The 15,505-nt window shown below is 44.0% G+C and overlaps 1 protein-coding gene across 1 annotated transcript; it reads left to right on the forward strand.

The window, feature by feature from the left end:
* Positions 1-739: 739 nt before the first annotated feature.
* Positions 740-1,642, forward strand: LOC138259444 (taste receptor type 2 member 40-like). The gene has a single exon (XM_069207197.1). The coding sequence runs from the start codon at positions 740-742 to the stop codon at positions 1,640-1,642; it is 903 nt and encodes a 300-aa protein (XP_069063298.1).
* Positions 1,643-15,505: the final 13,863 nt, after the last annotated feature.

Raw genomic sequence — 15,505 nt, forward strand, 5'->3', positions numbered from 1 at the left:
TGTGACACTGTGTGACAATCCGTTTAGTTGTTGGTCTTGTGGTCTTGTCTCTCTCCCCTCCCGTGCATAGTCTGTATCCGTGACACTGATGACATTTTTTTCTGAATGTGGCAGAAAGTAATTTACAACAAAATGATGGGTTTTTTACAATTTTTTTAATGCTCACTAATGGAGAATGTGGTTATTTACAGTGACCTGAAATGGTTAGCTAAATGTGGATAATTATCAAAGCCAAAAGCATGCATTTTTGATTTTGTGCTATTTCCACCCTGAAGGCACAAACCTGAGTAATTCATGCAGAAACTTTATCATAAATAAAAATACATCTTCCACTTAGCCCTTCTGAATAACAGGGTAATCCTACTTCTGAAAAGGATGTAACTTTCCATATTCCAAGATTTGCAGACCCCTTGCTAGTTTTATATTTGATGTTTTCCCTAATGTCAATTTCATTGAACTGTACCCTGGACAATTCTGAGCTCTTTCTATCACAAGCAGCAGCATCTGTTGGATAATGCTATTTTGCATCAATCGGGTAATTGATAACTTTTCATATTTGCATTCTTATGAAAACAACCTAGAGGATCATGAAAATGCTCAGTGAAGCTAAATATAAACATAGGTACTGTTTATCATCTCTACGCAGACATACAAGAAATACTGGAAATACAAGACACCTTGCGCACAGTCCTGGGTACCTTTGATCGCACTCTGGTATGTGATTGAGAAGATATTCACTATGGACTACCTGAGGCTAGCCGTTATCATCCTTGAAGGAATTGAATCTTTATTTGGGGTGTTCATCAATGTTTTTATAGTGACAGTTCTACTCCTGGACTGGGTAAAGAGCAGATCGTTGAATGCTTGCAATCTCACCCTGGTCTCGCTGGGGATATCCAATGTGGTCTTCATACTTACTCTATATTTGGACACTCTTCTTTATTCATATGCAGCCAAATTCTACTACAGTGGTAATATCTTTCGCATTGCTAACATATGCTGTTACCTGACTCTCAACTCCAGCTCCTGGCTCATTGCCTGCCTCTGTGTCTTCTACTGTTTCAAAATTGTGAACCTCAATCAGCCTCTCTTTAACAGGATAAAGATGAAGCTCCCCAGGCTGGTACCATGGATGATAACTACATCACTTCTCATATCTGTACTTCTCAGTGTGCCTGTGTACTGGGAATGTTATTTTGATCTGCCACAAAATGAAACACTTGATCTCGAAGAAGTTGTTGATGTTGAATGGACAATTAGATACACTGTGGTCATCTGTGTCTTTGGTGCTGGTGTGCCTGGCCTGCTTGTAGTCCTTTCTATGACAGTGACCGTTGCATCGCTCTGGAAACACACCAAGCAAATGAAACAGAACACCATGGATACCAGCCAACCCCAACTACAAGCTCTTACTGGTGCAGCAAAGACCATGAGTCGTCTCCTCATCTTGTACATTTTTTTCCAAGTGGCAAATATTTCCATAATGTCTATGTCTTGGAATGATGAAAACGAAAACTGGGACTTGCTGATCACATTTGTGTTAATGTCCTACACTCCCACACAGTCTTTCACTCTAGTGCTGGGGACCTCCAGACTGAAACAGACCTTCATGAGGATGCTCCGGTGTTCCGGCAGTGGCTAGAGTGCTGACTTTTACAGGTAAACCTTACAAGGAACTAGTGGAATGAAATGTTTTGGTTTAGGAAATGGAAGGGGTGCTTAGAAGACGACTATTTAAAAAATGAAAATTCTGCTGTAGACAGGTAATATTTGTTGGTTTGTGTATGAAGTAATGCACCATGTTGTTCACCCAGATGGGATCTTATGAATATACAGCTAATAAGTAACCAAGGGCCATATGTACAAAAGCTTTTTCCCATAGACACAGAATGGGTCAAATCCTTTGGTACATCTGGCCCAAAAGGTGAATATATTGCAGATTTTCCTCCATTGCCTCAAGTATTGTAACCTTCTGAGTAAGAAGGTAACAACAGTTTCTGCAGATCAGCTGAGAAGAGGCAGCAGAAGCAGGGGACACTAAGAAGGCAGTAACATGTTAGTTACGTTATGTTTATTTACATAGGCCCTCATTCTGACCTTGGCGGGCGGCGGAGGCCGCCCGCCAAAGTCCCGCCGTCAGGTTACCGTTCCGCGGTCGAAAGACCGCGGCGGTAATTCTGACTTTCCCGCTGGGCTGGCGGGCGGTCTCCTTCAGACCGCCAGCCAGCCCAGCGGGAAAGAGGCTTCCACGATGAAGCCGGCTCGGAATCGAGCCGGCGGAGTGGAAGCTGTGCGACGGGTGCAGTTGCACCCGTCGCGTATTTCACTGTCTGCGCAGCAGACAGTGAAATACATGTAGGGGCCCTCTTACGGGGGCCCCTGCAATGCCCATGCCAGTGGCATGGGCACTGCAGGGGCCCCCAGGGGCCCCGCGACCCCCCCTACCGCCATCCGGATCTCGGCGGTCCGACCGCCGGGATCTGGATGGCGGTAGAGGGGGTCGGAATCCCCGCGGCGGTGCAGCAAGCTGCGCCGCCGCGGAAGATTCAATGGGGCCGCGGTACACTGGCGGGACCCCGCCAGTGGTGCCGGTCCGACCGCGGCTTTACCGCCGCGGTCGGAATCCCCATTGGAGCACCGCCGGCTTGTCGGCGGTGCTCCCGCGGTCCTCCGCCCTGGCGGTCAAAGACCGCCAGGGTCAGAATGAGGGCCATAGTGTGCTAATAACCCATGAGTGTATCCAGATGCTATGCAGGTGAGTAGGCGTCTCTTTCCCCGGTGTGTGTATTTAAATACGCAGATCTTCAGCTTTTTACGTAATTCAAGAAGTGATGAGGAGGCTCTGATGTAATGTGGAAGGTCATTCAATGCTTAGGGGAAATGTAGAGGAGGCATGGCCTCTGGCTTTGATTTGTTTTAACGTGGAGTACGTGTGCTAGTGTGAGTCCGGCTGAGCAGAGGTGCCTGGTAGGTAGGTGGAAGTGTATGTGGCTGGTGAGGCAGGCTGGGCCAGTGTTGTGTTTTGTATGTGTGTTAGGAGTTTGAACTAAGTTTATTTGTGTATGGGTAACCAGTGAAGGTTCCTAAGATGTGGAGTTGATGTGGGTGTGACAAGGTAGGTTTAGGACAAGTCTTTCTGTAGCATTTTGGATGATTTAGAGTGAGTTCAGGAGCTTCTTGTTGATTACTGCATTTTGTTTGCAGCATCATTAGCATGCATAAGCAGATGGTGGTCACCGCGTTTACTTGGGCTGTCATGTCGAGCTTTTCATCCACAAATATTTCTGGCATGGGTGGTGTGGAAAGGTGTGGGGCTGAGATCCTAGCAGATGCTTTCCTTACAAAGAGCCACTTCTGTTTTGTCTGTGGTGAGTTTGAGGCAACTGAATCTCATCCATTTGGCTACTGAGGTCACAAAGACACTTTAACAAAGTCACTTTCTGCTACACAGTTTTGCAGGAGCAGAAATCTAAGTTAAATATTGGTTTACAAATGTTGGCTTACCACCTCATCAGGGTAGAAACCCCTGCATCACAGGCTGACACACCTTGGACGTAGATGAGGTTAACCAGGAGCTGCATATCAATTAAACAGGCATCACAATTTCAATTATTATTTTCAGTCAATGATGGTGTGAGTTCAAAAGCTTTATTTATCAGTTATCTTAATTGCTAAATCTTTATTGAACTCAGCATAAAATGTCATCAATTCTAATCAATAAGTAATAAACCATGATAATTAATCAATACGGAATAAATGCATTAAGAGTGTTCCATGAAGGAAAACTCCCTAATCTAAGATTAAGAATGAGTTTGGACAGAACAACATAAAGGTGTCGGTCAGATCCAATAAACAGCTCAAAATAGTGAGATAAAAGCATAAGGCTTCAGAATCCAATATCAATTATTAATCAAAACAGAACGTTCCATAAAGAGCTGTTCAAGAAAATCAGTAGAGTCCTGGAGCAGCATAGATTCAGACTAATGCAGTAAGGAAAGGAGGAAATGCGTACAAACTCTCTTGCAGAGAGAGTGTCTGGGAAACAATGTCCCAACCTACTCTAGGAACATGCACTAATATAAAACATGATATCTAGACTTTCGCAGCATGCCTCTTCTTCTTCCTCCTCCTGCCGGCCAATCAGCAATCAGCATCTTCATGGAAACAGGAACATTTTTTTTGTTATCTCACTGAGAATTCAATAGTCTTCAGGCAGCAATTTTAAGTGAATTATTTTTATCAAAAATATTGTATAAATGAGTGATTTACTTTGCTTAAGAAAACTTCAGTTTCATGGATAAGCTTTCACATCATTTTATTAAAGCACAAGATACCTATTAATGCAGTGCCTAGATACCCTGGCATGTGATTAGCTGTGCTTATAAATACAGTTTGATTGATTGATTCTCTAAATTAAATCATTGTATGATTGGAAACATTTTGCAGAGTTAAACCAAAACATTCTAATATATTATTGTGTTCAATTAAAAATATGCCAATGGGAAGATCAAAAATGTATTTTACATTAAGTTATCATTTTCACATAATGTGAGTTTGTCAAAAGTTTAACATTTCACATTGTTAACCTAGATCAGCTTTGCAAGAATATTTTACTTCAGCATTTCAAGCCTAATATGTGTAAATGTGACACCATACTATATTTGCTTGAATTAAAAAGCACTGCATTTTTGTTTAAGTCCTACATTTTAATTCTGCAAGTTATTGCACTAATTTTCATTACTTTAAACGACTTCTGAAACCTAGCCCCGCTGATGATTTCTAGCCATCATAAATTCTTCACAGGTGAGTTTTTGAAGGTCACGCTCATCTTCAGTTGAGTCTTTTCTTTTTCTTTTTAAACTTTCAGTTTGTTCAACTTTTTATACTCCCTATTGATGTGATCATCTAATTCCAATACTCTCTTTATCTTTCTGTTTCTCTCTCTGTTTTTTTTTTTACTTTCAGAATACATTTGATAGCTTTGTATACTCCCAACGAGGTCAGGAAACAAAACAACTAATATGAGCATGGGTACTAGTATTGGTTTGAGAATTCCTCCTCTAGCTGTTGCAAACTGTTGAAAATGGTCCTTTCTGCAGGGTTATCCCCAAACATATTGCCTTCCTTCACCTATGTTTCTGACCCTCTTGTTGTTGGCTTTAGGACTCTGGGCACTTTACTACTGCTAATCAGTGCTAAAGTGCATGTGCTCTTTCCCCTAAAACATGGTATGATTATATATGGTACACCTGTAAATGAAATGTCACTAGTGACCCTGCAGCACAGATTGCGACACGTATAGAAGTAGACTTTCAAACCTGTCTCAGGCCTGCCATTGCAGTGCCTGCATGCGTAGTTTACTGCACCTTGCTTGGCATTTCAAACTACTTGCAAAGGCCTAAACTCCCCTTATACTACACCTATATCACCCCTAAGGTAGGCCCTACTTATCCCTATGGGCAGGGTGTTGTGTATGTAAAAGGTAGGGCATGTACTCTTATGTGTTGCATGTCCTAGGTGTGCCAAACAGCCTATTTCATTTTTCACTACTGTGAGTCCTGCTCCTCCCACAGGTTAGCACTGGGAATTCTCTTATATAGTCTTAAGTGGTAATTCCAGATCTGAAAAGAGTGGTGTTGCAATGTTTAGTATGTGTGGAATGGTAGTGAGAAATCCTGATTACTGGTGTAGTTGGACTTTACATTACGATTTTAGAAATACCACTTTTAGAAAGTGGCCATTTCTCTGTGATTATAACTCTAAGTGCTTTGCCACCTGACTCCAATCAACATCTAGGGCTATGTGACAGTTACACTTTGTGCATACTTTCCAGACAGCCACTACACAGGAATAACTGGGAGTGACAAGAAATACATCAGCATTCATCTGCATACTAATAGTCTTCTTGGGCTGGGAGAGGGAGAGGTCGTTCAAGCCTTAAATGACAATAGGTTGTTACCTGTCCTCACACAAAGGGCTGATTTACGCCTACTGATGTCTGGAGCCAGAGTTGGATTGAAAAAGATTTGTGTTACCCTTGAAAGGGTTCTTTTGAAGTCAACCCATACATCAAAAACATTGTTGAGTATAAGTACAAGGGCTCTGACCTCATGTTTTCAGAGCACTTTTGGAACTGGGACTGAACCTCTGTCAGAAGGAGTGTTGCACTGTTTAAAGGACTCATCTGGACCGCTCTTCTGTTGTTGCCCAGCTGGCTGCTACATGCTGGGTGGCATAGAGGCCTCACTGGATTGCTTTTCTGTTTGTTGCCCTGATGCCAGTTGCTCCCTGACTCTGTTCTGCCAGGGCACGGTGGGAGTGCCAGGAGGATCGCCATCAGAATTGCATTTTTTTTCTGTGCTGGCCTGCCTGCCCACTGCTGTTTGCCTGCCTCCCAACCAAGTGCTGTCCTAGGTGCTCAGCACGTGGTGGGCATTAGTTGTTGCCCCTGGCCTCTGCAATCAATAGTGCATAGTGAGGGAGGGCTTTATATTTTCATTTCTTTTTCACTAAGCGTGTAGTGAGCACCTTAGTTTCTCCTAGCGCATGGCGGGCGCTTTGCACTTCCACTTCACTGTTCAAAAACATCAGTGTGGAGAGCACTTCTTTAAACCTCAGCCTGTGAGGAGCGCTTTGCTGCCTTTGTAGGCCGTGGAGATCACTTGGCTAACTTCCAGTACATGGTCCAATGCTAGGGAGCACTCCTCCTCTGCAGCTGCAGCACTGGCTCCGCAAACAACATAACTGCCCCAGCAATGCCTTCCTGCCAGCCTGAGAAATGTCCCGGGTCGACCCTCTGTTGAGCACCGCGGGACACTAGGAGCTGCGCTTGTGTCCCCACTTGCCTGATGAAGTCGCACCACAGCATGGCTCCACTTCTTGAGGCAGTGAGAGAATTCCCTTGCCTAGACCGGTCTCATACAGCTTGCCACTGCCATGCTGCATGCTCGTGGGCAGCGGCTGTGCTGGATTCTGCCTGCAGCACAGTCTACGGAGGGTCAAACCCCCCCACTCCACGATATCCTAGCGCGTCTGCCCCCTCTCTCCTTATCTTAGGAGGGGAATGAGGACATCTTGTACAGAGGCTGAGAATCATTCATGTCACCCCCAGTAGAGGCGTGGGGTCGCCTCCGTGAAGAGTGCACCCATTACTGCACAAACCTTAATAGAAGCACAGGTGCTCCTGCCCCCCATGGCTTTTTATAGGATATCATAGCCATGAGTGGCGCACAATGTATAAGGCTACCTGGTAATCTGCAGCACCTATGGTAAACGCATAAGTACACTATTGCTGGGGGGTTGCCCCAGGATGTATGAGTTTCATGTGGAAATTATGTGTTTATGGTGATGTATAGATTTAGGCAGTCACAATGATACAAGGTGATTTATGTACTTGTGATGGTCCTTGGTGATGTCCCTAACCCAACTGCTGCATTTTTTATGCCCTGATGGTACAACATATGTCGCTTTGCCTTGCTTTGTCAGGATAAAAAATATTATCTCAGGATTTGCATAATACGCACAATACTTATGATCTGTTATGTTTTTGGTCTGATGACATACATATAAAAGCCACCATATTTTTATATAATCCAGTGTAGAGTCTCTTTTTTGGTGTAGTCAATGTGTTAATGGCATGAGTGTGTTGCACAAACGCTTTACACAGTGCCTCTAGGGATAGGCCTGACTGCTCTGTCCTAAGCTACCAGGGGGAGCACAGGTTATCTCTGGAGTGTAACTTACTTGCCCTGACTAGAGCTGTGGGGTCTGCCTAGCTTACGTGCATACCCTAGCCAACCAGAAACCCCAATTCCAACACAAACCAATTGCAAATTGCAGAAATTCCTTTTCAAAAACGTCCTAAAACACTAATGGTTTCTAAAGATTCTAATTCAGGTTTCAGGTCAGTAATGTTCTTCATGTATTCTAAATGTGTCTTACTCTCATCTGGAATATAAGTGCACCAATGCTGCACTTTCAGTATCATGCAGACTCTGCCTTTCTCTGTGAGTCAAATGTCTAATGCTAATTGATTTTGTAAAACCATTGACCTAATCACAACTAGTTCTGAGTTAGCTACTAATAAGGCTCCAGATGTACTAGTTGCTAATTTGTCCAATACTGTTGAAAACTTTCTAATCTTTTCATCATTTAAAACCACTCCTACAGGTGGAATAATAGCACCAAAGATATCTCCCACTAATTGTGTTCCATCACTATTACAATGTGTGTCTGTGTGCTAGTGTCATTGTCAAATCATCTACATTTTACACATGACAATTCTTTGATAAAAGCAAAGGTAAGTTACAAATACCCTCCCAATCAGCTGCTAATTTGAAATACGCATCTTGTCCACAAATGAAATAAACTCCTGGAATAACTGATTCGTCCCCTTGTAAAAACTGCCATGAGCATCATGATAATTCAAATGTGTGTTCACAATTATTATTTACTACAGGTCTCTTTGTTAGTTGGTTTCTTCACCTGCAAAAACCTTTGTCTTTTGTCTATTTTCAAATTTGGCTAAGTCATTTTTCTTCTATATTCGTCTTCATTCAAACATTTTTCAAAACATCTTCATCTCTATTTTTGCTGTGTGCAATGTGTGGTCTTCGTTCTTCTAACATCATAATAAATGTCTTTTCTAATGGTCTCATTAAACATGTCAAATTGCCTTTACATGCCTTGACAGTGTGTATAGGAAGAAAAAGTCTAAAATAATTCCAAGCTGTTTATATTTAATTTCTTACAGATGTTAATTCATGCTCTTCTGCAAAGGTACTTTGGAAAGAATCATGTCAAAGTTAGAATAACAGTATTCAAAGTGTTGTTGCCTATAATCTAAGCTAAGCAAAATACTACATGTAAATAGCATATAACAAAGGTATGTATAGTATGACACCTCCTCTGTAGCTGATGAAGGTAAGTGCGCACACACATAACAGTCCTTTGTGTCTACAGTTTGTGCGTATTCTTGAACTAATGTAGAATTAACATTTGTTGTGTAATCTTGTAACACATGTTTTCCCTATATAAAAAGAAAAATAGGAGGATGCAAACTCTTTATACTTGTCAGGGGCAGCAGCAATCTTTTCACGGGTGATTTAAGATTCATGTATCATCAGACAGAATTGACTGAAGATTCCACGCCCTATACTGCATTTCTTCCACCGCTGGGGCAATTTCAGTTCAAGAGGATGCCTTTTGGTCTGACCTCAGTGGCGTCAGTTTTTCAAAGAGCAATGCACCATATTTTTAAGGATATGCATTCATTTGTTAATGCTTACAGGATGATATCCTCATATTTTCTAGGAATCATCAGGAACATTTGAATCATCTTGGAGAAGTGTGGAGAAGTGTGTACAAAATTAGAAGACTGTGGGCTAACTTTAAAGGAAACTAAATGTAAACTTTTCCAGAATTCTGTGGAGTATTTGTAACACACATTGGGGGTCATTCCGACCCCGGCGGCCGGGGATGCGGGAGCACCGCCAACAGGCTGGCGGTGCTCCTCAGGACATTCTGACCGCTGCGGTTCAGCCGCGGTCAGAACAGGAAAACCGGCCGTGCTGTCCTGCACGCTGCACGCTCCTCCAAGAACCTCCAGAATCCTCCAAGAACAGGATGGCGGTATGGGGTGTTGTGGGGCCCCTGGGGGCCCCTGCAGTGCCCATGCCAATGGCATGGGCACTGCAGGGGCCCCCGTAAGAGGGCCCCACTTTGTATTTCAGTGTCTGCTTTGCAGACACTGAAATACGCGACGGGTGCCACTGCACCCGTCGCACATACCCACTCCGCCGGCTCCATTCGGAGCCGGCTTCCTCGTGGGTAGGGGTTTCCCGCTGGGCTGGCGGGCGGCCGTCTGGCGGTCGCCCGCCAGCCCAGCGGGAAAGCCAGAATGGCCTCCGCGGTCTTTCGACCGCGGAGCGGCCATATGGCGGCTCCCTCCAGGCGGGCGGCGGGAATGACCCCCATTGTTTGGTGAGGGGGTGGTGCCCAGGAGGTTTTTAGTAGCTGCCAATGTGAGGGCATCTGCACCAGACACTAAGGAGAAAGTACTAACCTTCACAGGAATGTGTGAATATTATAGTAAATTCATTAATGATTTTGCAACTAATATGATACCTTTACATGAGTTGACAAGGAAAGACGCTGTGTTTGATTGGACTGACAAACAGCATCAAGTGTTTCAACAAGTCAAAAGTGATATCCTGGAAGCACCTACATTGAAACCGTTTTGTATGTGGAAGGGATATATAATTATGGTTGATGCCAGTACTTGTGGGTTGGGTGGTGTATTATCCCTGAGATGTGGAAAAGAAGAATGAATGTGGCATTTGACTGTTAATGGCGCTGAGAAGATAATTGCTGTAATAGAGAAGGAGTTACTGGGTCTGTTTGCTCGATTTACCATTTTCGCCTCTATGTGTGGGGAAGTTATTTTCTTTTGAGGACAGATCACAAATCACTTGTTCATATTTGATCTCTGGGGGTGGTTGAAATGCTACCACTCGAATTGCAAGGCTAATGTAAAAAATCCAAGAGTACAGCTTCAAAGTTGAATATGTTCCAGGAAAAAATAATGTCACAGCAGACTGCCTTTCCAGGTTGCTGTGTAGTACTGAGCATGAGAACGGTGGGAAGGAAAAATCGGACATGATTGTCAGAATTAAGGATACTGGGAGAATGAATTTGAAGGGATTGATGAAGGGCTATAGATGGAAAGTGGAATCAAGGATAAGTTTTGGCAAAAAGTGAGAGCATGCGTTGGAAGTGTAACAAAGGAAAGAGAGTTTGAACCCTGAGATGTTACCATTTTGGAAAGCATCTGATGAGCTGGAGCTAGAGGGCGGTTTGCTTTTTGAAGATGGTAAGTGTGTTCCTACAGCTAAACTGCAGGATGTGATTCCTCAGCTTGCTCATAAACAGCATCTCGGTATGTCTTTCATGAAGAGACTCTCAAGGACTAGCTTAATCTCTTGAGCCAACAAAACATCTTCCCCACCTTGCTTCCCAAAATTCAGGCACAAATCAAAGGACACAATAGAGGTGTAATCCAGATTTTTTATGGTAGTAGGCAACATAGTCACACATGAGGTGTACCCCAGAAACAAAGCATAGCATTTCCCAAACTTACTCAATGCAGGTTATTTATTATACAATGCAGGTTCTTTATTATAACCCGTCCAGAAGCAATACCATTACTGTGCTGCCAGTAGAGGATGACAGGCACACTCCTGGTCAAAGTCACCAATGTTGTAAAGTAAGATGGTAATCCAGCAATAGTTAAGATGATTTATTTGAGCATCACAGAATTAACAGGCCTCTTGTCTTGGCAGATCCTGGAGTTATGTTTCAAGAAATTCCAAACTCCATGCAGTTGCAAGATCAAGACAGTTACAATTGATTAAAGGGTAATTCTATTGTATCCTTGGGCCTAGGGAATCGTCTTAATTCTTTTTATTTAATGACTTATCAGTCTTTATTTCAGTCTATTATATTTCTCATTCAATAAAGTTCTTTAGACAACTTTTTGATTCTTTCAGAAATCTTTTTCAGCAAGTTTTCTCAGTTCAGTTACAGGCTCAATATGACATCAAGGTGGTTCGGGCAGCTCTGTACTCAAATCATGCAAGTCTAATACTGGAACATGTAGTACTTGGTTCATGTAGTAAGCCCAGTCAGGTGCAGAATACCTCTGACAAAGGTACTCTCACTCCTTTTGATCTTCGAGGTGTCTGTTGATCTTCTCCTTCTGTGTCACTTATACCGCTTGACTCTGTCTCATCAACGGTGGTATGCGTTCAACTGACACACTTGGTTTCAATTTCTTTCAACCTTAAGTTCTTGGCCATTAAGCGTTCTAAGTACCTGTTCTTGACCCAGGACTTGTCCCTTCACCTGGATTTTCTAGTTGTTTTGGTGTTGACTCAACTTTCAGTTTAGGCTGAGCACTCGCTTCTCTTTCTTCTTCACCAGAAATTTCAATGCCACTTTGTGAGATCTCAGGAAAGTGGTTTGATGCACTTGTCTGCAACTCTTCACCCCTTTCTCCTCTTTGCTGTTGTGCCTCTTGTGTTGTTGATCCTTGCTCTTGTACAACTTGCAGTTGCTGTCGTTCTGGCGCAAAGAACACTATTTCTTCAGACAGATCTCTGGTTCTCTGGGTGTGCGACACATGCACCCTGTGTGGCACTACAGCACATTTAACATCAGTATTTGTGATTAAAATCATCTGGTAGGTGGGCCTTTCCACCTTGGATCCAGACAGGGCTTCATTACATGTTTTTTAATTAGCACCTATCACCAGGGCTAAGGTTGTGATACTGATCTGGATGCAGATTTTCAGTGACAGCTTCAACCTGTTGAGAAACAGAACACACCACAACAGCCAATCCTTTGCAGTAATCGACTATCATGTAATCTGTACTGTTCACATGTGCATTCTCAGATAAGGCAGGCAATTCTCATTTCATAGAAGTGGATGTATAGACTTTCACCAACCTTGCCTTTATGGTTCCATTAAGCTGCTCGACAATCCCAGATGCCTCTGGTGATAGCTGCAATGTAGTTCTACTCCACTTGTAATGCTGCACACAACATCTGAAGGACCTAATTTTGTTAAATGAGTCCCTCGATCTGACTCCAGAGAAACTGGCATGCCGTACCTGGGTATTTTTAACTTACTCAACAGCAGTTTAGCTACAGTGCGACTGTCATTTCTCCATGTTGACTTCAACCAATCAATAAAATGAAAACTATAATCAGGACGTATGTCAACCCATTACACACAGACATCTCAATAGAATCTATCTGCATCACGTTGAAGGGACCACTTGATCTCCCTGCATGACTCAGTGTGACTGATGTTCTATTGGCGGGTTACACAATGGTGGCACTACTCTTCAGCAAGCAACCTGAATCTGGGGTTAAACCAGTTTTCTCTAAACAACCTTTCTATTTCATCCCTCCCTAAATGTGTGGGGCCATGGAAATGTTGTGTCTTGAGGGACAATAAACTGTCTGGCAACATTGGGCTCCCATCTGCTGAACTCCAAATGTAATTTGCGTCTTTTCCACATCCTGCTCTGATCCAAATCTGCTGTTAGAATGTTCCATTAAATGTGCAGGCCACAATGCACAATAACATGCAACTTTGTCAGTGTATCTCTTTCAGACTGTGACATATCCATTGCCACATCTGTGAGCTGCGCATTTAACAACTGCAATTTCCGTTGGAAGCTGCCATGCTTCTAGCAATCTTTTTACATGTTTACTGTTTCCTATGGGTGAGCCTGATGAAATCAAGAAACCCCTTTATGACCATGGCTGTCCAAAATCATGGACCACACCAAAGCCATACTGACTATCGGTAAATATAGTAATTCTCATTTGAGCTATTAGACTGCATGCTGTGGTAAAGGCAATCAGTTCTGCAACTTGTGCGTAGGTCACACCTCAAAGCCATGAAGCTTCTACATCTCTTAAATTGTACACAGTGTAAGCTGCTCTCAGGGCACCTTCATTGGTTCTCAGAAATGAGTCATCCACAAAAATTACATAATCAAGCTTGATCAATGGTTCATCTTTTATGTCTTGCCTTGGCTTGGTGATAGGTCTGTGACATCTAGACAATCATGTTCAAAATCATCATTTACATCACTCTCAGGGAAAGGTAACAGAGTACTTGGATTAAAAATCTGGCATGGTTTTAAAGTCACATTTTCCAATGCAAGGATTTGCTGCTCATATTTTGTAAGTCAGGAGTTTGTCAAGACCTGGGCAATTGTTCTGGTAAGCAAACTTTCCACTTGTGGGACCATAACAGTTTCAGGATGTCTGATCACTATGCTTTCACTCCACTCTATGGTGACATCAACTGCCACCACCAATTTAAGACAACCGGGCAGCCGTGCGGCTACAGGATCAAGGGTTATTGAAACGTGGGCCATAGGTCTTCTTGATGGGCCATGTATCTGAGTAAGCACTGAGAGAGCGCAGCCCTCCCTCTCACTGCAAAATAATGTGAAAATCTTACTGTAATCTGCCATTCCCAATGCGGGAGCATTAAAGAGACTTTCTCTCAGCTCTAGGAAAGCTTTCAAGCTATCATTGTCCCATAGAAGCGGATCAGGCGCATCCTTGTGTGTCAGCCTCAGTAAAGGCTTAGACACTAACGAAAAGTTTGGTATCTACTGTCTACAGTAGCCAACCATTCCCAGGAACATTCTGACTTCTCTCTGTGTTTTGGGTGGGTTCATCCTCAAGCCTCTATCCATTCCTGTGACACCTTTCCCGTTCCCTTTTCATTGCTATGTCCATGTCCCAAGTACTGGACTTCTCTTTGCCAGTATTTCAGTTTGTTCGGGGACACTTTGGGCCTGCGGGAACCGCCATATGGCCGCTCCGCGGTCGAAAGACCGCGGAGGCCATTCAGGCTTTCCCGCTGGGCTGGCGGGCGACCGCCAGGAGGCCGCCCGCCAGCCCAGCGGGAAACCCCACCCCACGAGGAAGCCGGCTCCGAATGGAGCCGGCGGAGTGGGTATGTGCGACGGGTGCAGTTTGCACCCGTCGTGTATTTCAGTGTCTGCATTGCAGACACTGAAATACACAGTGGGGCCCTCTTACGGGGGCCCCTGCAGTGCCCATGCCATTGGCATGGGCACTGCAGGGGCCCCCAGGGCCCCCGCGGCACCCCCTAACGCCATCCTGTTCCTGGCGGGCGAACCGCCAGGAACAGGATGGCGGTAGGGGGTGTCAGAATCCCCCATGGCGGCGCAGCAAGCTGCGCCGCCATGGGGGATTCCAAGGGCAGCGGAAAACCGGCGGGAGACCGCCGGTTTTCCTTGTCTGACCGCGGCCAAACCGCCGCGGTCAGAATGCCCAGCGGGGCACCGCCAGCCTGTTGGCGGTGCTCCCGCATCCCCGGCCCCGGCGGTCCTTGACCGCCGGGGTCGGAATGACCCCCTTTATGTCCATTCTCAACTAGATGATTAAGCAGAGCAATTGTATCCTGTTTCCAAGCTTCTCTAGTACTCAATGTACTCAATGCCACAAGTAGGTCATCAAGATACTGCACAGGTACTGAATAACAAGGCATCTGCAGATACTCAAGATTTTTCTTCAAAATGTTATTGAAAATAGAAGGACTTTCAGTATACCCTTCTAGAACTCAGAACCATGCCAAAACTCTCTCTTTGAATATGAAAGAGAACAGGAATGGGTGTCCTCATGCAATGGTATGGAGAAAAAGGTTTGGCAAAATCCACAACAATAAAGCATTCTGTAGTGCACGGAATTTGAAAAAAGGATAGTAGCTGGATTCAGTTCCACAAGGCGACATGGAACAACTATATCATTAATTTTTCGAAGATCTTGGACAATCCTATATTTGCCATTGGGTTTCTACAAACCCATGATCGGCACTTTGCAAGGACTCTCAACAATCTCTCTCAGCATCCCTTTCCTCAACATATCCTCAATTATTATTGGTGTTATTCATGCC

This window comes from Pleurodeles waltl, chromosome 2_1 (genome assembly GCF_031143425.1).
Source record: "Pleurodeles waltl isolate 20211129_DDA chromosome 2_1, aPleWal1.hap1.20221129, whole genome shotgun sequence".
NCBI classification, from domain to species: Eukaryota; Metazoa; Chordata; class Amphibia; order Caudata; family Salamandridae; genus Pleurodeles; species Pleurodeles waltl.